This window comes from Galleria mellonella, unplaced genomic scaffold (assembly GCF_026898425.1).
Source record: "Galleria mellonella isolate WM207_F2 unplaced genomic scaffold, CSIRO_AGI_GalMel_v1 utg312, whole genome shotgun sequence".
NCBI classification, from domain to species: domain Eukaryota; kingdom Metazoa; phylum Arthropoda; class Insecta; order Lepidoptera; family Pyralidae; genus Galleria; species Galleria mellonella.
In genome coordinates, this window is record NW_026442074.1 from 5,450,798 (window position 1) to 5,474,336 (window position 23,539).

The 23,539-nt window shown below is 33.5% G+C and overlaps 4 protein-coding genes across 5 annotated transcripts; 2 read left to right on the plus strand and 2 right to left on the minus strand.

Annotated features, from left to right (window-relative positions):
• Positions 1 to 2,451: 2,451 nt before the first annotated feature.
• LOC113515211 (pickpocket protein 28-like) lies at positions 2,452 to 11,418 on the plus strand. Its single transcript, XM_026899371.3, has 14 exons — positions 2,452 to 2,490; positions 2,628 to 2,717; positions 2,866 to 2,999; positions 3,145 to 3,351; positions 3,842 to 3,962; positions 5,242 to 5,390; positions 5,638 to 5,750; positions 6,969 to 7,057; positions 7,761 to 7,945; positions 8,172 to 8,257; positions 8,341 to 8,418; positions 9,753 to 9,885; positions 10,336 to 10,427; positions 10,885 to 11,418. The coding sequence occupies exons 1-14, from the start codon at positions 2,452 to 2,454 to the stop codon at positions 11,019 to 11,021; spliced, it is 1,653 nt and encodes a 550-aa protein (XP_026755172.2). The 3' UTR covers positions 11,022 to 11,418.
• Positions 11,419 to 12,972: 1,554 nt separating this feature from the next.
• On the minus strand, positions 12,973 to 15,970 carry LOC113515044 (mediator of RNA polymerase II transcription subunit 31). 2 transcript variants are annotated; one of them, XM_026899177.3, is made up of 4 exons: positions 15,752 to 15,970; positions 14,737 to 14,826; positions 14,175 to 14,344; positions 12,973 to 13,588 (listed from the first exon to the last, which is right to left on the minus strand). In XM_026899177.3, exons 1-4 carry the CDS (start codon positions 15,768 to 15,770, stop codon positions 13,442 to 13,444), a joined length of 426 nt encoding a protein of 141 aa, XP_026754978.1. In that variant the 5' UTR covers positions 15,771 to 15,970; the 3' UTR covers positions 12,973 to 13,441. The 2 variants fall into 2 exon arrangements, with proteins under 2 accessions (XP_026754978.1, XP_026754977.1); XM_026899176.3 differs by having other exon boundaries at positions 15,743 to 15,969.
• Positions 15,971 to 16,525: 555 nt separating this feature from the next.
• LOC113515103 (synaptosomal-associated protein 29) lies at positions 16,526 to 18,569 on the plus strand. The gene has a single exon (XM_026899250.3). It carries the CDS (start codon positions 16,721 to 16,723, stop codon positions 17,519 to 17,521), a length of 801 nt encoding a protein of 266 aa, XP_026755051.1. The 5' UTR covers positions 16,526 to 16,720; the 3' UTR covers positions 17,522 to 18,569.
• A 761-nt stretch (positions 18,570 to 19,330) lies between these two features.
• Positions 19,331 to 21,384, minus strand: LOC113515021 (zinc finger protein 502-like). The gene is made up of 2 exons (XM_026899143.3): positions 21,075 to 21,384; positions 19,331 to 20,528 (listed from the first exon to the last, which is right to left on the minus strand). Exons 1-2 carry the CDS (start codon positions 21,243 to 21,245, stop codon positions 19,452 to 19,454), a joined length of 1,248 nt encoding a protein of 415 aa, XP_026754944.2. The 5' UTR covers positions 21,246 to 21,384; the 3' UTR covers positions 19,331 to 19,451.
• Positions 21,385 to 23,539: the final 2,155 nt, after the last annotated feature.

The following is a 23,539-nucleotide window of genomic DNA, read 5'->3' on the forward strand; positions in this document are numbered from 1 at the left end:
CTACGTCTGTAAAGTTCTTCATCACTCAGTCACGCTTAAATGGCTGGACTATTAGAGATAAAACTTGATACACAGATAATCCACATCTTGTTACTCCTAATTTAACAAATACAACACTTTTAACCATTAATTCTTGTGAGCAAAGCTGCAAAATGTATTTAGACAAAATCAAAATATTTAATAAAGGTTAAAAATATGTCTTAAAAGAAGTAGTAAAGATTGTATATCCTCTTTAAATTTGTGTTACCGTCAAAATATAATGTATGTATGTGTACAATATACGTATCTATATAAAATTATGTATGTATATGTTTAGTACCAATTTGATATATATGGGTAATAAAAAAAACAGTAATTAAAATCTTCACCCAATTAACAATTGTTGTACACGACCGTGATTTTATCGATATAATCACGTATTTCACTTGGCAGTCTCGTAACTATAGCGTGACGAACATAGAATGATAGCAACTGATCTCCAAATAGATAGACTACAAGTAAAGTTACATTCCGTGCAAATTTTAACAGAAACGTGAAATAAATTTGAGTGGTCTATTTACGGCAAAGTAGTGTACTTGGGACACATGAACATGGGGCCTATCTTTCCAATCCCTAAACCTACCTTTATGGGATTAAAATTTTAAATGGATAGTTTAGCAAAAGCATGATAAATTAATCGTTTCAATATACAGAACTAAAATTTTAATTTCAGATATAGATATTTAATGAAATAGAAAAAAATATTATAATACTATCAATATATTTTTAAAGAACCCAAAACATAATCAGAGCACTACATTCCTTATTAACTATAGACATTTGTTACCAAACGTACTGAAATATTTATAAAAATGTTGTAAAAACTAATATTATAAAACGTCTAGAAAACCCAATATTACAAAAAAATATTTCATTTTTTGTTTATAGTATAAAAACTTAAAACATACCTAACTGATTTTAAAAACAAATTTCCAGCGAGTAACAAGGCAAAAAGTACGAGTGAAGCCAAGGAGATAATCTATGTACGGGAGTGTGAATAATTTTTGTACCATACCATTTGTGTAATATGTATGCATTTGTGTCTACATTAGAGCATCAGATTCAGATTTAATGTGGATACATATTTTATATTTCCTAATGTATATACTCCTCGGTAAAAAAAAATCCTTCCAAATATTATTATTGTGAAAGTAATTCTTTTTTTATAACACAGGGGGCAAACGAGCATGCGGCTCACCTGATGGTAAGCGCATACCGCCGTCCATGAGCACTACAACACCAGAGGCATTGCAGATGTGCTGCGTGTGTATACGATATCGTATCGGTTCGGAAATATTGCTACTGGAAGTTGATTTCAATGCGTAGTTGTGCGTAGAAGAAAGTCCATTGAAAAACGTACGGTGGAGGACCGCCACTCATCCAGATAGTTGGGATGGAACTTTAGTTTATGGCGAGTTGTACGGTAGTGAAAATCAGCAGCAGATATCAATCCAAACAATTCCTAAGAACATTCACCATGATATATTCGATTTGTTTGTTTCTTGCCTTTTTACGCCTTAAAAACTAATCGTTCTAAAACTAAAATTTGGTACACATGTAGTGTTTGGAATGAGAAGGACATATGCTAATTTTTATTCTTGTCCACCAACATATTCCCAATACGAGGACGTAATTAAATACTAATAAAAAAGAAATTATATAATACTAGCTGTAGTAGATATTTTATAAGTAGCTAGTACTAAAAAAGACATCGCTTCTCGGCCTTTTGGCTAAGATCAAAGTGTAGTACTAAAAAAGACAAAATCAACTTAGCCATAATGCTTTACGTAAATAACGTAATTTCAGTGGTCATTTAAATTATCATAAATATTTGTAGCAAATATATATAAATACTGATAAATACCTTATTCCTTGCGCGTATTTTTTTACTATAGGTATTATTATATTAAAAAAAAAAGCTATGCGGAATGTTACATTTAGTACCTAGTCTAGTCTCTGTCTAGTACCTATAAGGTACAATTACATTGGGAAAATTAAAAGTATCTATTACTCCAAATTTACGATCCGACTTCAATTCGTAATTATATAGACAAAGATTGTAGAGGAACGATGAGTAAGGCAACAAGAAAATATATAATTTTGCCATCAAAAGACAGCAGTTCAGGTGGCAGGGTCAATTTATCACGATAGACGCAATCAAACGATTAAACCGCAATCAATGAGAAATTAGGTTAGTACTAAGTAAATTTCATCGAGCAACAAATTGCTATTTGCCACATTTACAACTGAACTGTTCGAGGAACAATTGTGACACGCGTATGAAAGTTAGTGGTAATAATACAACCGGACTATTGTCTTGGCCTAGATATATGCCCCTAGAAACATTTTCACACGTCTCACTTCTGGACACGGTTATCATTCCCTGACAGATTATCAGTTTTCGGAGTCGATATGCGTTCGGGAAAATCACCACCGGAAACGTTCAGAAAGGTATATAAGAGACACACCTGTTTAACCGCTATTGTTTGAGTACTAAATAATAATCTTCACAAATTTCCACATTCTTGATATTAGCACGAATATATTATTATGTATATTTTATAAGTTTGATGAATATAATTTCGCAGCAAAATTATTGGACTACTAAAACTACACAAGAACCAATACCGTGGTATGTTTGGGATACTCAATCACCTACAAGCAAGGAAAAATATGAGGTAAATACATTATAAAGATTTTAACAAGATTTACTTAATAAACTGAACACTTGACCAATTAAATAGATATTAAAGCTGAATTATTTTACCTACAAAAGAGTATTTATAAAAGGATTATTAAGGATCATTAAGAAAAATCATTTTACAGAAGAAAGCTTCACGTTGGCTGATACCAAAATCTAAAATCAAATCATTTAACAAAAACTTTAGGGACTACCTACTGACATCAACTTTACATGGCCTGCGATATATTGGAGAGAGGAAATTAACATGGTTTGAAAGGTAAAGCGATCTTTTTTTTGTTACCTATTACGACTACATAATTCTAAATATTATTACTTACTAACTCGTTTACATATCTATCTATGTAAATATACAGAAGATGCTTATTATATAAGAACTTAAAAATATATCCTGATTGCTACAGATTCTTTTGGCTGGCCGCATTCGGTTCGTCTCTTGTATGTGCCGCATTCTTCATTCTAAATGTGTATGCGAAATGGAGCATGTCCCCAATGATTGTTAGCATCAATCCGCAGAATATGCCGCTGAAGGACCTGCCCTTTCCGGCTATCACGATATGTAACGTTAACCAGGCAAAGAAGACAGTTGCAGAAGAATACTTGAAGACAGGGTAACAATGAATTCTTATCACATCAATTTCGATATTTCAGTTTGTTGAGAGAATGGATCTTTGGAGTAGTGGAATCTATTGCCTCCATTCCTAACAAATTACCTTGCCAAGTCGATGCTATGCGGTCTCCACTGAAAATCATAATATGGTTAATTCCTTTGCGACCTGTCTACTGCTACTTATAATGACTGGGTCGCTACAAGCGGCAGTAAATGGATCGTATTTTTATTTGCCACAATTTTATAATAGAATAGAAAAAAATATATGAATCCTTCTTTTGAATTCGTACACACTTATGTGTGCTACTTTCTAGATAGTTTTAACTTTCTATAATTACCTATTCTGTGATCTAGTCTTTTATCTTCCATACCTTAATACAAATAAAGTCAAAAGTTCTTTAGAAATCGAAATATATAAATATTTCCGGCTATACCTATCCACCCATACAGTATATAACTACAAGATATTATTATAGATTAATTTTTCTTAGCAATTCTGTGGACAAAAAAATATTGGTAAGTCTCTGCACGACCCAAAATGACGCCGACATATTCGAGGACAACATAGCTGAAAGCGCTACTTGGGACTACACACGATCCTTTCTCATAAACGTAAGTACATATTTACTAACGTCAGTGCTTGGTTCGCATTGTCGAGACTTACCTTTTGATTGACTGAATACAAAATGGCTTTATGTTTTGTAGTGTTAGAAAAAATTACAGGTGGCAACACTTTTTCATATTGTACCTATGGTTAATTGTTCTGTAACATTGTTCAGAAATAATTCTTATCGTCTAGCTAACCCAACAAACGGAATTTCATCCCTTAGCACCACTAACCACTCACATTGCAGCAAATAACACATATTAATATAATTTCATTAAAATCTGTTATACAGCTTCAAAGATTAGCATAAACGAATATTGTGACATAGGATCGTATCCTATTATTTAATTAAAATTTATAAAAATGAACAATATGTTAAATGAAACTGATCAGCAGGTCTACTCTTGAATTTAATATTAACTAGCGACCCGCCCCGACTTGGCATGGGTACAATGCCGCACCGCTACGTCCCTGCATTTTAAATCTGCAATATTTTCGGAAATAATCATTTAAATAACATGCTGTAAAGGGCCATATTGATCTATATTAAATAGACAATGTAAATAAGGTACTTAATTGAGTAAAAATTAATAGTGTATTGCTTAAAATCACTTCATAAATAAGCCATTTTTCCCCATAAAATGTAAAAGATAAAAAATAGTTTTTGTGGTTATCCTTAAGAAATAGACAAATACCATCGTGGATTTTTTTGTTGCCCTTTTTAAGGTGTACAATACTGTAGTACATTATTTTGATTTATCTCGTGGGGTTCAGCCACCGTTTGCAATGTAAGCGCAAAAAATGTGTTTATTTACAACATCACATTAGAAACCTCTACATTTATTAGTGTTTCTCTGCAATATTATGCATATATTATACATATAAACCTTCCTCTTGAATTACTTTATCTATTAAAAAACCGCTTAAAAATTCGTTGTGTAGTTTTAAAGATTTAAGCATACATAGAGACGGACAGACAGCGACAGCGACTTTGTTTTATACTATATAGTGATAATGATATCAATCCAATCTATCACCAATGATAATTTTATTATGTTCTCATGAAACAACAGTTAGAAATTAGGTAATTTGATTTGGTATCAGTTTTCAATAGTTTGCACAGTCAAGTTACAATATGGAAACCATTATGTTGCTAATATTGCAATTCGAGAGTGCGAAGCTCTCAATTTCAATATCGATTTATTGAAATTTATTTCAAGAGCAACCCCACAGGTCTTTTAGTTCCTAAATTCTATTCGCAACACATTCAACCTATAATCACAGGTAACTCAACCATGTAGCGAGATGTTAATATTATGTGAATGGAACTCCCATATAAGAAGCTGTCGTGATTTGTTCAACGCACAGCTAACCGACGAAGGTCTGTGCTGCACATTCAACGTTGTGCATCGAAACATGATGTTCCGGAATCCGTAAGTTTTTTTTTTCTTTTATTATTTTCACGCCGTGTCCTCGAAGAGAAACACAGAGCAAACCGAGTAACGAGGACTTTAATTACACACATTTGTTACTTCATCCACTTTTATAACTCGTCTCATGTAAACTCATGGATCCTCATTCAAATACGAATAATCAAGACAGACTCTTCCGTTTTCTAACACATCTCTTTTTTAACACTTTTAAAATATTTTTTAACAATAAATTTATGTTTATGTGCAGAGCCTCCCTAAATGACTTGAATTTGACATTTCCACTGCCAGCTGTTGACTGGACACCGGAAGGTGGTTACCCAAAAAATTCTCCTCCAGATGGTTTTCCTTGGAGACCACAAGGTGAATAATATTCATGTTTTTATATACCATTAGTAAAGTTTCAATTATGTATAAGTATTCCCTGTCACAAACTAAGTCGATTACGTCATGTACAAAATATAACAGAACGATACAATGATAATATTGTACATAAAATATATTATATTTATAATAATTATAGAGCTAATATTTTCAAATTAAAATATAATCATGTGATTATAACCTCCAGAGGGAGATCTCGAATGTAGTCTACAAGTTAATAAAGCAGAAAAATTACAGGATGCACATATAGCTACTTACCATGCAGATCACAGTGGAAGTATTTATTATGTAGGTATTATGGTATATGGCTATTAACGTTTACAGGCAATTATTATAACTTTTCATCAGGTGGCATCATGTTTATTCTTTATTCTTTATTGTACACTAAACATACTGTTAATTATAATTCATTATAAACATAATGTACAAAGGCGAGCTTATCTCTAATAAGGGATTTCTTCCAGCAAATACTTTTTACTGTTTACTGTCAAAATCCTAGAAAAACTATTTTCATAGTGACTATTTACATAATACAGTGAAAATTTTAATCGTATTTAAAAAGAAGTAAATCTTGATTTCATTAACAATACCTTGTAATCTGTTAGGATAACAAATCACCTTAAATTACCTAATCATAATAATACTTCATTAATACCTATACAAGGTGATGTCGCAGTCGTTAGGCAACATAAAACACAGACTCATGTTGTAGTATATATTAGCAGTATTCCAAGTAACCCGTGTACCAAATTTCATTCAAATCTATTCAGTAGATTTTGCGTAAAAGAGTATCAAATATCTATTCATCCATCGTTACACTCTTTCGCATTTATTATATTAATAGGTTTATGACAGATTTTGTGAATAAACAATAGAAAAAGAACGTAACTTATTTACCTTACCAAAATATCTTTGTAATTAATGTTGGTAACCCTGAAATAAATGAAATAATATAAATAAAAAGATTAAAAATTTTAAATCTCCTACACTATCTTAACAACTGGACGCACCAACCGTGTTAGTGTGGCTAGCTCAAATGTCTTTACCATAGTCCAATGTTCCATTAGAAAAAATCATTCGATTTCTCTAATAAAACACTCCCTTAAAATGAGGCTAATTAACGATTTTATTTTATTTGTGTAAATGGCAGAAATCTTTCGATTTGTTAGATAGTGAAATTTCCTGTTCCACTTATAGGAATTGGCACTCACCATGGCCTGTCATTGATATTAGATGCAAACATAGATGAATACTACTGCTCATCCACGAAAAGCACTGGTTTCAAGGTATGTAAGGGTACGATAAATTATTATACCTATAGTATGATTTAATAGAACTTTATAAACAGGTAATCGACTTTAATTAAAAACACTTTCTAAATGAAATTAGTAACAAATTCAAACATTAAATCAATTAATAAATTTTTTTAATGGATGCTAATAGAATGGTAACACCGCCTGGGTTACGCTGTCAGGCACCAATGAGCCATGATAGGCGAGAATGATAGGCAAGACAGTGAATTGTGATAAGTACATCTTGAATTCAGCACGATGGTTTATAAAGGTGAACACGAGGAGGTCGACCGGATAGAGTATATAGTAAATGGTCCTAATTGCTAACAATCTCTTCCTAACCCCCCCCCCCATCCCACCTGTTTTTTATTTATACTAGTATTAAATATCAGCGTCTAACTTATGGTCGAGACAATTTATTCACTTGTTTTGGTTTTGATTGAGCTCTATTGAAATAGATTATAATTTATATTTGTCATAGTAATGACAATTAATTAGTAAATAAGGCAGTAGCCTTATTTACTAATTAATCTAAAAATCTAATAGATTTAATGAACATGTTTGTAAAAAAACAAATTATAAAACTATACAGGTATATTACACCTAGACAGAGGAAATATTTTTATTACACAGCGATATAAAGATTTTCTCACACGCGATAGCCATCCCAGCATTATATACCCACCTACTTTTGTAGATTCTTCTACATAATCCAACGGAAACTCCAAAGCTGGCAAATCTAGGAGAAATATACGGAAGTGGCACAGAAGTCAGAGTAAGCATTCAGCCAAGGATCCACGATGCCCACCCTACGCTACAGTCCATTGACATACAAAAAAGGTTGTGCCTGTTTTCCAAGGAAAAAGAATTAATTTTTTATAGGTAAGTAAGTTGTTTACCTATATAAGTCTCTAGACAGCGTAATAGTAGAAATGAGATGTCCATAGAATTCATTTATAATGAAATTGAATGAAAAAAATGTACGAAAGTTAAAAGTAACAGACAAACTTGGCTCCGAAGAGGACATCCTACTTATGGTGGAAGTATATTGAAATGTATGGTAAGATTCAAAATTACATAGTTATAGCATCTAAGCTAAAATTTACAGAACCTACACTCTAAAGAACTGCGAAATGGAATGCGAAGCTAATGCGATGATAAACCAATGCCAGTGTGTTTATTATTATATGCCAAGTAAGTCTTAATTTTACATCTTAATTTAAAACAGATATAATTACATATTTAATGACATAATAACTAATGTGGTTGTACTTCAGAAAATAAAACTACAAGAGTATGCGGGAAAGCGGATGCCAAATGCTACGCTAATATGTCACGCGCTGCCAGTGTACGAAGTAAGTACTTTCACACATCTGGTATTGCGCGCGTACATCAGGCGAACCGTATGCTTGATTTTATCTATTGCAGATTTTCAAATATGTAAGCAATTTCACCATCACAAAATTACCTGCTACCCATACCAGGATACGAGCAGAGCTTTTAATTATGAAACAGAAGAAGACATGTCTGAGAGTACATAATGTACCTTTTTTAAATCCAAACCCTCCCCCCCCCCCACTCCTAAAAAAAAAAGGATGCATGCCCAGCAGATCAATATTGTAATGACGATGATTACTTAAATTATTAATAGATGTTATATTTTCTATTAGAGGGAGATCATTAGTAATAATCTAATAATAAAATAAAATATGAGAACCAGTGACTTGGTAACAATCCCGTCCTTGTCTCTACAAAACTAGCTATAAGCTAAGAAATAATAATCTTTATTTACTACTGTAATGTCAATAATTAGTAACTCTTAACAATGGGCAAACTGATCTGACTCACCTATCATTTCTCATTAGTATCTCGCTAGCGTAAACTAAAGTAAAAGTAAGCAGTTTTTTTCACTGTTGAAGGGTCCTTAATTGATCACGATCTTACCTAATCAAAAGTGATGATGTCGTCTATGATGGAACTCGCGGGCCCTTCGAATTATTTATGTCGTAGACATACCATTTATATACACGAAGAGCTTTACGTCTTTCTCCATCATGCGTACGGCCAAGGAATGGGACTCTCTCCCTACTTGTTTTTCCATCTAAATATAATCTACATCAATTTAAGGCAAATGTAAACAGCTTTCCGTAGGCCCGCGAGCCATATCTTATACCACATCATCGCTTTCCATCAGGTGAGACTGTGGTCAATCGCGGGACCCATACAAAAGTCGATTGCTTGGGTACCTCTGTCCCATTCGTGTTTCAACCGTGAAGCAGTTGTGTTTGCATGGCTGTGTTTCGGATTGAAGGGTGGGATATGGCGTGAATTTACTGGGTACAGAGGAATAACACCCGAGTCCTCAGGAATGGCAACGCATGAGGGGTATCATGAGCGAAACAGTATACTCTGTTATGTCCATGGTACTGCTCATGTCTATAGGCGACGGTTACCACTTTCCATCAGGTGAGCCGTCAACTTGTATGCCATTCTAAGTTGTATAAAAAAAATATTTGGTTAAATTGGTCAAGATTATATGTGATAAGAAAAACATAAGCAGGTTGTTAAATTTTATTCATAGTTTTGTACACATTTCTTTTTCTTAAATGTAACAGCCTTAACAAAATATCCTTGTAACTAATTCAAAATAAATAAATATTTACCTTGCTATATATTATCTAAATTAAAGCTAAAGAGTGCATGGATTGCCTCCCAGCATGTACAGAGATAGCGTATTTAGAGCAAATGAGTACAGCGCCGTTGAATAAGAGATTAGTAACACAACTAGCAAAGACATTTAAGAGGACACCGGAATACTTTGCGTAAGTATATCTTTAAATATCATTCACTGTGTTAGGTTGACTGCAAAGACTTTTAATTGAGATTTATAAGTCGAAAAAGCATACCACAAAGCTACGAAGCTATCACAATAATGTTGCCATAAACATAAAGACTAATGTTTCTTGATAATAATCTTCTTGTCTTCCTTAAATCAACAAATCCAACTAGATAAAAATTATTCGTTGATATATAACTAATCTACTTCCTATGCCACTGCGTTAGGTTGACTGGAAGAAATCTCTTTTAGAGATAAGTTCGCCTTTGCTAACATTGTTATTAACTTATTGTTGTTACTGTATGTTTTAGTGCAATAAAGAATATATATATATATATATATATATATATATATATATATATATATATATATATATATATATATATATAATATAATATATAATATAATGATATACATATATGTTACTTTGTTGCAGAGAAAACATGTTGGTTGTACATTTTTATTTTGACGACGACACATTCACGAGACTGACTAAAGGCGAAATATTCGGACTCACAGAATTCCTGTGTAAGTTATTTTAAAAAATATATCCCCGGAATAAATAAATTTAAAAGTTATCACACGCGTGTATCAATAGGTATATAAAAGTATCCTGTTCTAAGTTACAATATAACCTACCAGTATACCAAATATTATTCAAATCCGTTCAATAGCTTTTACATGAAAAAGTAACAAACAATCACCCATCCCATAATAATTTATGGGATGAGTTACTTACAGTTACACTTACAGTTATTGTATTTGGTTATACAAATAAATTTAAATTTATTAAGTCTCATATAAATAAAATTGTGGAACAATCTTGATAGTCTTGGTTATATTACAATAGTTCATAGAAATCTATTGTATTTATTTATCCGAAATGTATAGAGGTAGTTTGTTATATGTAGTATATACATATTTTTTTTTTGTTTCTATCTATCTGGCCTAACCAGTCTATTCTTAAATATCCTCGACGTTCCAGCGAACACCGGAGGTCTGCTGGGCCTGTGTATGGGCTTCAGCGTGATGAGCGCAGTGGAATTACTCTATTACTTGACACTACGGGCGATATGCATGGGCAAACGGCAGAGGCGCGCGAAACATCCTTTTACTACTTAAATTTACTATATATGTATTAAAATTATCATCATAACTTCTATAACTTTACCAAAAGAGCGACCAGAAAATGATTGCCTCCATAATATTACATACAAACAACGGCAAATAATATAAAAAAAACTTTTGGCGTGCCCACCTCCGAACGAAGCTTCACAAGGATACAACCAAATGCGTATATGCGCTTTTTTCAAAATACCAGGCCCCCGTAGAAAATAGTCTTAAATACACCAATGTCAATGGTTTTGTTCGAGTTATTTACCGCGAACTGTACTTTACACAGCGTTTACAAATCATAGACTTAGTATAACTTAGTACGTAAAACTAAAATATACATATATAAATAACTTTTATGATATTTAGGCAATTAATCACGAATGAAATGTAACCTTATTAGTAGTATCGCTGTTCGATTGCGTGTATTTTTATTTTAATAAATACTTTTTTTTAATTTGCTTCGAATCTTTCATTGTGTATCGTTAAAACAGTAATAACTTTTTTCCTGTGGACTTCTATTACAAATACCGATTATGTCAGGTTTTAATTGAAACCTGCGACCTAGAAAAATAGCAAACGAATATCCAAACACCCGGTGTACAGTTATATGCAATTCATACACTAATAAAAACGTATCTACCGAAGGATTCGTCTGCCACTTATCTGCCGGTGGCAGAACCGTGGTGTACTTATAATTATTTTCCTTGGAGGTGTTTATTTCTCTTGTAAAAGGTGCATATATACTCTCAGAAATGTATTTGGGCATTACTGAAGACTCCACGCCGCATTCTGATCCACCAGACAAATTTGGAATGGGCACGACCTTCTCGCCTCCTACTTATATACATATGCCCTTGAAGATGTATATAGTAAAACTTCTTGACTCGATTCAAAGACGAGCTATGAGAATAATCGAGGATACTAAACACTAATGCGGCATGGATCCCTTAAGTCTAAGGCGAGACTTCGTCTCCCTTTGTGTGTTTTACCGCTTGTATAATGGATTGTGTTCTGAGAAACTGTTTGAAATGATACCCGCAGTTACCTTTTATCTTCGCACCGCTTGTTATCGGCAGGGAATTCATCCTTACATACTTGAACCTAAATGGTCACGTACAGTGCGGTTTCAAAGGAATTTTCTCCCGAGAACATTTAGGCTGTGGAATAAGCACCTTGCCGAGGTTTTCCCTAGAGACTGCAGTATGGGGTTCTTCAAAAAGAGACAATAAGGTTTCTTCAGGGTCGACAACGTGCACGTGATACCCCCGCAGGCGTCCATAGGCTACAGTGACCGTTTACCATCCGACAGGCTGTATATTAGTTTGCCAGATTCGTAGTATAAAGAAAAAACTCATTATATGAATTAAATGTATATTAAACATAATAAATAGAAAAATTTCAATTAATATTCACACATCATTATTTTTATCTAGTCTATCTTACAATTTATTTCAGTCTTTCTAAAGACAACTAAGATAATATTCTTTACTGAAAGATAGAAACAACAGGGCTATTAAATAATAAATCTAGTAACATAAAAATTACACTTTACTTCATACTATACACAAAATAATGATCTTTTATTTTATCAATTCATAATTACTTACTCCTTTCTATTCTTTCAGTTTCAAATAGAACATAAAGACATATTTACATCAAATCTGATTTTTTAATGGATGACTTTGAAATCTCACCTGCCATACACTATCGGTAAACTCTGACAGGGCAATAATAGTAAGGGATGATTGATGAGGATGAAAACGGATCAATTAGCTCATCATGACAAATTCATTAAATAATCATAATGGTTTCCAGGGGAGCCACATAGAGATCAGCCTAAGAGACTACTCACACTTATTCAGTTTATTCAGCTCTATGTTGAACGCGGCGGAACAGCTCTTTGCAGGGATGTTTTGCGACTCCTTGTCGACAAGTTGCGACCTGTATTTTTTCTGCATTGATTTGATTTATTATTGCGTAATCATTATATACGCAAGGATTAAAGAGTGCAGACGTATTTTATAGTAATTACAATTATTTTATTTTTACGAAATGCAGCATATTCAACGTCGTATGCAATAGCTTATCGTTTCAGCGGAGATAGTACGCTATGACGGCTTTTCTCATTCTTACGACGCTTTACGCGGCTGATAGAAGCAGAGCTGTTAAGTGTGACCAAAATCGTTCAGCGAAACGCGAATGGAGCTGAATAAGTGTGAGTAACCCCTAACAGGGCATTTAACAATAGTGCTCCTAATCCCTGTGACTAATAATCCTTAATACCAGTAACACACTGAATTAAAATATACAACAATAATATTCAAAACAACACTGTCACTAGGACAATACTGTATCGATTCAAAATTTTATATATTGGCAGTACCAGATCAACATCAACTTGTCTCATGTTTTACAAAATATTGACTTTATGATTGGTGCCGCGAGGGTAACTGAGCGGGTGGCGCGGGAGGCGCTGGGGGCGCAGGCGCGTCCGGCGGCTGCAGCGTGCGCGTACGCCGTCGCGTGTAATGCTGCCATAGTAAGATTGCCTGGTCGTCCATGAACTTGCATACCTAAAATTAAATATTATATATTTATTAAGTTAATAAATATTGACATGGCAAATAATTACAAATTTTGCATAGGTAATATACCCGTCAGGTTATAAAATATAATTAAAAATTTGAGGAAGTAATACAAATGTGTACTAAGTTATAAAAAATAATTGTAAATTGTTTTCCATGGAATATTTGAATATTACTAATGCTACAAATATTAAATTATTCATTTAAAAACTATATATGAAAATATATTTTTATTTTTGTTACAACAAAATTCTAGCATGTAACTTTTATTGTAATACCTACATGTCATAATTAATGTGTGTAAATAATATTTATAATCACTTATTAAAATTAGGATGGAAAGGGGAATATTCAGATCTTATTTTGCATATGGGGTCAGTTAAGCCCTTGCACATCGACCCATCGGGATCTTTTGTGCTTCCCCCTATCTTATTCCATCATTTCATAGGTCCTATATGATCCTATAATCCTATCCTATCCTACCTTAACAATATCCCACGGTATAAGATATTTGTAGTCGCTTGGTTCTGGATAATATTCAGATAATATTACATAAATAATAAAACAAACAAACCTGTGCTGAAACACATTCTCTTCTAAAAGCTTCGTGCTGTAACAACTCTAGAAAATGTAAACACATAGGATACTTAAGATACCGTGCGTACTCTGGTTCACGCCAGTACTGTAAGTAGCGTATATAGTTCACAAAAGTCTGTTCCTTTAGATAACCACGTTGTGCTAGAACTGAAAATACATAAAATTGAAATTATTCAGTTAGTAAAAAAATATTGTTCAAAACTGTTTTTTTTTTTTTTTTACAACACAGGGGGCAAATGAGCATGCGGCTCACCTGATGGTAAGTGACTACCGCCGCCCATGGTCACCCACAACACCTACGGCATTGCAGGTGTGCTGCCAGCCTTTTAAAAAGGAATATGCTCTTTTCTTGAAGGTTATGTTGTCGTATCGGTTCGGATAACTGTTTATTTATAATCACTTTTTATTTACATTTATAAAATATAAATATTTTTTATGAATTGTGTCTTTTACAAAATATGTATTCAAAACGAGTAAAACTTTAAGATTAACATAAGACACTCTATGTAAAATTATTAGACACAAAGTTGCTTACTCACAATGTATGTAATTGGGATTGGCCAAGCATTGTACAAATTCAAGCTCAACTTGAAATCTTATTCTATTCTGATCCTCAGTTTCAGGCATTACTGTGAATGGAAACAAAAGATATTCATATCATATACCTCTAGCACACTACACCATCAACATTTAACATGTCGTTATTAGTAATAGGGATTAGTAGACCCAATGGCTAGCAATATACCCTGTCTGATCAACTTCTTCATGGTTCCCCTTGAAAACCATCATTATTGATTTATTGTTAGATTTGTCACATTGGGCTAACTGAACTGCTTTATCTACATCTATCATCTCTCCTTCCTCCATCCCTACCAGTGTATACCGATAGCACTGGCAGGGTTACCATTTCATTATCAACCATTAAGAAAAAAACATTCAACATGTTCAAATGTCTTTTATCAATGTCTGCATAAACAACAAGTAGATAAATAAACAACTTTTAATTTGGTACATTATCAAACACAACCTTAATTTCATTGATAGGTGGGATTTACAATATTAGGAGACTTGTATTAGTACCATACAGAAGGTCCTAATACAAGACCTTTTTTTAATAGCTGCAAATGGAATTATAACACTGCCTATGCTATCTATATACACTGGTGATGCAACAGTGAGGGAAGAGAGATGAAGATGAAAACTGATCAGTTAGCCCATCATGACAAATTCACCTAGAATTAACCATGATGACTTCCAGACTAGACAGGCTACAGTGCTAGCAAAGGGTCGCTAATCCCCATTATTAACAATCCTTTCCCTCTACACCGACGTAGGTTCCTTAAAGATATTATTGTTTGTAAATTTAAATTTTAGAACATGTACTTTAATCACAATTAGTTATAACTTCATAAATTTCTTAATATATGGAATAGTTCAAAAAAACTATGTAGTTTATTTGTTTGTTTTTTGTTTAAAAAGAATTAATTAATAGTAAAGTGAACAAAACAATCACACGGATAATAAACACAACAATTGAATAAGTACCTGTTATACCTTTTCCTGCCATCATCATGAAAACACTAAGTTGTTTTAGCCACAAAATTATTTCAGTGAATTACACAAATATATACATATATATTGATATTCGCTTAGTACAAATACTTTTTTCTTAAGCAATAATAATAATAATAAATGATAATAGAAAAAGAAGACGGGAAAAGATAAAAATGCATATAATAATAACGGTGTATTGACAATTACTGACAGCAACTGTCAACTATTCCGTACTGTTAACTGTCAAATCCAAAATTTGACACTTGTAAATATTTCATTGACATTATGTTTCAGTTATTGAGTATTAGATATATAATTAGAGATAAGTAATTAAAAATAATATATATATATATATATATATATATATATAAAGATAAGAAATTACTTTGAGATCACTGCCATCTGGTAGGGTGCTTAGGATACTTGCTGCATTTTCACGCTGAATAGCGATGGAAATGCATTGACCAAAGTATAGTATAGTATTATATTATCTGTGGTATAGGCCAGCCTTCTGGTCACCAGAAGGCTGGCCTGGCTGTTTTAGTTTGAATTTGAAATCAAGACAAAATCTACCTAGGTGAGTAATCTTAAAATAATGACTTCTGAATCTATCTGTATATATATATAAAAACAACAATGAATGCATGCATGACTCCGTAAACTCAAACATTTACATTATAACTAAATAATGCAACGAAGTTCTCTTTATAATCTGTAATTTTGATAATTTTTATTTAATCTGTGCAATCAGTCAATATCAGACTGTCAGTCACTTAAGTTTCAGACAAAGATAAACGACCCTATTTTATTCCTTGTCTCAGTCATTCTTCATTACGATTATTCATTGTCACAAAAGTGTTATTTACCATTTCTAAACAGTAATTTTTTCCTAGTTATTCTTTGTTTCCAGATTGAGGATAAGACTGTTTTGTACTCTTACGGTAAACGTTCAACTTTTACGTATATAATATGGCTGGACACAAATACATTAACCCTAATAATTTATTCGAGGACGATGTTGACGACGAAACTTTCGTTAATAGCTATTCAAGAAATAGAATACCTCCTCCCCAACCCAAGCCAACAACACCCTACGGCAGTCACATAGCAGAATTAGAACGACAACGACAAGCTATGATACAGCGTCAACAGGAAATAGAACAACGTACTCTCGATTCATCCTCCCGAAGTATTGGCCTACTACGTGAATCAGAACAAATTGGAATTGCAACAGCTGAAGAATTAACACGACAACGCGAACAATTGCAGAACACCAATAGAAAACTTGACAAAATCAATGCTGACTTGAATGACAGTCAAAGACATCTCAATGGTATAAAATCAGTTTTCTATGGACTCAAAAACTATATCTCTGGGAAGACTGATAAAACCCCTCCACGAAGTCAAATGTCGCCAGATTCAAGCAGCGTCCAGGGTGGCCCTAGTGGCAGTCATCTAACTGACACTGTTGACAAACTTCAACCAGTTGGTGATACTCGCTTTGACACACATCCATCAGTACGGTTACGAGGTTTGGACCAGCAAAGTGATCAACCAGTTCCAAATAGTCGACGTGTAAATGAAATGCTTGATGCAAATTTAGATGAGATGGTCCATGCTATATCAAGACTCAAGGGACTGGGAACTGCTTTAGGAGAGGAGATTGAAAATCAAAATAAACTCATAGATACAATACATGACAAGGTTGAAGGGACAGACATTAAAATTGGTAAACAAAACAAACAAATGAACAAAATACTTGGTAAATAGTTAATTAGTACATTGACTAGTAAAAATTTCCATTATTATCTTATTTAAATACATATATTTTTGTTAAAATTTAATCACTATTGTTTACTCTTTAAACAACTTTGTATAAACACTGGAATGGACCGCATTTGTGGCCTCTATAAGAATTTTCTAAATAATAAGCAAACATAGAATATCTGTGCTATTATTATTAAGACAGTTTCCTTCAAAATTAGTTTCTATCCGCTATATAAACAGAAATTCCAAAATATGTTTTATGCAAGTCTGTAGTTATATAAGTAGTATTAAATGTTACTATTAAATTTTATTTTAAATTTAAAAGATTAAAGTTATGTTCTTAGTTAAACATCAAAAGTTAAAAAAAAAACTTTAATCTGATCAGAAATATCTAAAAAAATAAAAATTATTATTATTATCTGTTAATGAATACATTTTTTATTGTTATTAATTTTATGTTTTTAAACAACAGATTTTGAATTATTCATAATGTACTCATATTAATGAACCTTATCTATAATATAAATACATGAGTGTAATAAGCTTATCATGTAATTTGAATGCCTACTCAATTGATACCACAAAGTTGCAAATGAAAGATGTTATAAGCATACATGTATAAAATCTTACTTAAACACTGTTCAAACTAATGAATGAGAGTGGAATGGTAGCCTATTAAGCATTAATGAGGGATGATAAGAATGAAGTCATGTTAATTGGCCTATCATAACAAACTGACTAGGAATTAACATGTGAAATAATGCCTGACAGGATATATTGTTAGTAGTCCACCAACACCCCCCCTCCCCCCCTCATGGCAGTAGGTCTTCTCAAATAACTAATAAACTCAAAATTATGCATTAAACACAAAACATGTGTGAAGAATTCAGTTAGATCAATATTAAGCAGTGGACAATGCTTAGGCTGATGTAATACATATGCATGCTATATATTTTTATTTTATTCCATAAAAGTAAGATATACGTCTAGGAGTAATTATAAAGTATTAGGCAAATATATATAAGGAAAATAAACTTCATTTTTAATTTTGTTTGCTTTGTGTTTCATTTTATCTGCTTAGAATATATGTCATATGCCTATATCAGTCCATAATGAAATAATACACAGCTCTTATTTTTCTTAATGTCTTGTGTAAGTTTTAAATCTGCACCAATAACTGATTATCTATCTATAATACAATAAACCTGTGATAAAAAAAAAAAAAACAAACCCAATTATTCCAAGAAGTATCAGTATATTCACCAAAACGGCCTTTAGCTATCCTTAATCAATGATCTATCTGATACAAACTTCTGTCTACTTCATACGAATTAGGAATTACAGTAATGGTTTTTCTAGTTTAATACAATATTTTTTTGAGAACTGCAAGGAATTTTATAAAATTAATAAAACCAAACTGGAGATAACGGTATAATTTATAGGTTGCTTATATATGTTATGACTAAATTGACAACCCAGTAAGAAAATTATGAAATTTTAAGTAGGTAACGGAACACACAAAATCAATCAATTAAAAAGTTAATTATGCTAAATTCCTATATGCAGAGACATAAACAATTACAAACACAGATTAAAGTACAAATCTGTGCTTTAATTATACCAAATTATAAGTACCAATTACTTATAATTAATCCCTGCACTCACAGTACAGTTGAGAATATTCTGCTCCGAGATGAAAAAATCAGTTCTATGCTTCCCACCTATTACAAATTGCACAACCCTTGTTTACTGTAATAAGCCATGACATACTTTTATTATGTATAATTTATGTAAATAATATAATGCCTGATACAATATCTAAAAATTTATTTAATTCTTACTTAACATGGTGGGATTGTGACTATAAACATTCTTAAAAAAAAGTTTAACTTAACATCTAAAGAAATCACATTAAATAGAAATAACAAACACATTAATCAAAGAAAACATCATCTACTACTGTCTCCAATATCATATCATCAGTATCTACATCATGTCCCTTGCTGTGCTTCTGTAATAATCTCTTATTGGCAAAGTTCTTCCCACATCTGCTACAATTTAGCTCCTTATTGCTATGTGATTCTCTGTGTATCTTCAGGCCTGATGTAGTAGCAAAACCTTTAAAACATATATTACATTTATGAGGTCTCTCAGTGGTATGTGTATGTGCAATATGCACCAGCAAAGAATGCTTAGTTGAAAATCTCCTTTCACAGCCACTCTGTTGACACAAAAATGGCTTTGGTCTCTCTTGACCAGTATGAATCAAACTATGTGCCCTTAAATATGATGCTCTTGTATATGTTTTTGGACAATTAGGGCAAGCAAACTGTTTTTCTCCATTATGGCTTTTTATATGCATCATTAAAGTTGACTTTGCTGTAAAACTCTTTCCACATGTGACACATACAAAAAGTTTACGGTTGCTAGAATGTGCCACACGAAAATGTTCTTTCAATGATTGACGTGATTTGTAAGTCTTATTACAAAATCCACATTTAAATTGGGCAACATCCTTATGAGAAATGGAATGCTGTTGTAGACCACTGGAAGTATGAAACCTCTTGCCACATTTGGAACACAAATATTTGCGAATATCACTATGCTTAGTCATATGATAACGCAAACCATATATTCTGGTGAATGACTTGGAACATATATTACAAATATATCTTTTATCCCCTTCCTTTCTTGGAGGGTGTTCTGTTGCTGTAATTTCTGTTACTGGAGGCAAAGGAGTCAATTCCTTGTTAGTACTTATTGTGGGCTCAAAATCTAATGTTGGATGATTACTGAAGAGTGGTGCATCATATTCATGATCCTGGTATACCACATTAATATCAATAGAATCAATATCAGACCTTTGTAAATTTGTAGGTGATTGGATGCTAAATAACTGTGTCAGAGTTGTATTAGCTTTTAAACAGTTAAGCTTAAAATTATAAGCATGTAAAGCTGTCAAAACACATGAAGCACACATTCCTTGTGGCCAATTTTCTTCATCATTATTCTGAAAAGATATTAATTAACATAATTTTTGTAAATCTAAATTTTTATTCTAAATTCTAAAAATGCTAAATTTTGTATCTTATTATATGTGGATATACCGTCATAGTCGTTGAATACTGACGGATCTTTATATGTAATATTTGTCAGATCTGTCAGTATTCTATGACTATGATGATACAATGGATTCCATCATCATTATCATATCAGCTGTCTCCCTATTGAAGGGGTTTTACTAGAAGTCGCCACACTTGGCATGCGAGTTGGCAATCGCAACTAGGCTTTGATGTTCTTTTAAGAGGGGTCCTGTTGCCCATACCTTTTCTATCAAAATTCTATTAGTCGCCTCTTACGACACCTACAGGAAAGGAAGTGGCCCATTTTATACCAGTACCACATTAATTCCACAATTAAAACAAAATATTACAGAAGATAATATCAGTGTGTTTAAAGATGCTTGGGATTCCAAGGAACGCGTCAAAATTTAAATACTTGAATTACAGTAAGTAGTTGTATAGTGTTTATGTAAATTTTACAATTTCAGTCTTACCTCTAGGCAATTAAGAAATACCAGAATATCAATCAATTTTATCTTATTCATATCGTGTTCAATTAAATCTTGTATATTCATGAACATGTTTGTGTCTGAATCCACTAATTCTCCAAGACAAGTTCGACAGATATTTTTCGTTATAGGCAATATTAAGTTATTAAACTCCATCTATAAATTTCTGTGTTTTTTTATTGCAAAGAACATAATAATATAATTAAAGAATTGTAAAATAAGTGAAACATAGATGAAAGAAAAATCGTATATAAAGCAGTAAATGTAATAAGAATCAGAGAACTCAATCTATCTGACTGATGACTGCATTGATAGAAATTTGATTGAAGTAAGCAGAAACTGATTCATTCAATGTCAATCATTGAATGAATTAGTTTCCGCTTTTTTTGGTAGTCACTCAGTACTTTACTGGAGAATTTCGGCTGCTGAACCTCCTGCCCGAGTGGCTCGATAAGTGGCGCACCACCGTCAATCTGGGAAAGACGGTGGCGCTCGCCACTCGTTGCAGGACACGATACCCGCCGCCTCTCTACCTCCGTGGTTTACCCATAGCATGGGAGCGCACAGTGCGCTACCTAGGGGTCGAGATAGACCGGTCGTTGCATATGACCGCGCAAGTTACACGCGCGGTCAGACAGGCAAAGGCCGCGCGCGCACAGATGCTAATAGATACGTCAAAAATGACGTAATAGCCCGAGATCTCGCGGTCCCTAGCGTGGACGAATTTGTCCGCCGGCTGGCATGCGCTATGTTCAGCCGAGCGGATAATAGCGTCCACCCATACCTTAGGGACCTTGCCCCATTACATGCGCGTCCACCGGACGCTACGCGCGCATTACCGCGAGATCTCCTAGCTGGCCCCACGCAGGGCGACGGTTAAACCGGCCCTGCACAGTCCACGACGTGAATTTACACTTATTACATTTTCCCACAAAATGTTCCATTAGCCGGCGCTATTTACAATAGCGCCAACTCGGCCCACCGGGCTTAAATAAAGTGACGCGTAAGCGTCAGGCTCTACTGGGGCCGATCCATCATCACGAACAGGACAGTTCTCGCGAACAAACCTGATATCGTGGTGATGGCCCGATCCGGGCACTCTCGAGGGTGTTTTTGATAGATGTCACCATACCGCATGACGAGAACCTCATGAAAGCCGAAACCGAGAAAAGATAAAATATCTCGACCTCGTTCACGAGGTAACCGAAATGTGGGGGGTGACGTCCACCAAAATCATTCCAATCATTTTGTCGGTGAACGGTCTTATCCCAACCAGTCTGGAACAACATCTCAGACGGTTGGAATTTCGAGGCGGCTCACTCCCGGAAAAGATGCAGAAAGCGGTGCTTTTAGTTCTGCCCGCATTGTACGCCGGTTTCTCTCCCTGGGGCCCTGAACCCGAGCCGACTATGCTTCTGCCGGGGGTTAGTTGCCATCTCCTCTCCTTAAGAGGGGAGATGTGAATTTTGTAAAAGTTTTTTTTATAGGTGAAAACGGAATAATAACCCCGCCTGCGCTAATGGGATACGTTGGCGGAGCACCAGTGAAAGGTGATAGATGAGAATAAAAGCAGGCCAGTCAGCCCATCATGATGAATTCATCAGGAATTAACCATGATAGTTTCCAGGGAGAACCGCGTGGAGGTCGACCTAATTGGGTAATTTACTAGGAATGTGATTCTCAGTTTCCATTACTAACAATCTCTTTCCCCCCTCACAATACCAGTTGTACATCTATAACATTCTAATATATTCATTTTTGAAGGTTAAATAAGTTAATATATTGTGAAGAACTGGTGTCTGAAGTAGAATAAACCTGTGTTACAGATCACCAGTGTTCTCACCCCATGGTGTTGGCACTATTATACAATTTGCTCTGGTTATGAATATTACAACATTAATTACATTATAAGGTTATACAACCGACGTATCCTACACACACTTACACAATGTACATTATTTTAATAATATTTTCCTAAATTGTAATGTAAATAAATAAATTTAATACGTAACCTTTAATAAGTTTTCCGTGTCATGTGATTAATCAATGAAATAACAGATAACACGATCTAATTAAGAATTCGCTTTTCAAAGATTTCTTCTTATGAAACGACTTACTATAATTTTGGTTTATTTTAAATAAATACTAGGTGTGTCTCGTTTTAGCTTATGACAAAATTGTACAAAAGACAAAGACAAGAATTGTTGTTTCATTTTTATTGGCTGTTCTGTTATTTCAAGCTATGTTAGTGACCGGCTATCGAATACTGAAAATGTTGATTGTTGATAGCGGTTGAATAACTTGAGTATGGTGATTTATAAATGATATTTTTTAACAAATATAATGACATCGTAAATACAACTGTTATCGTCGAATACTTGTGATTTATATCTGTTATGATAAATACGCCTCACTCTTAATATGAATATAAATAGAGAAGAATGGAAGAG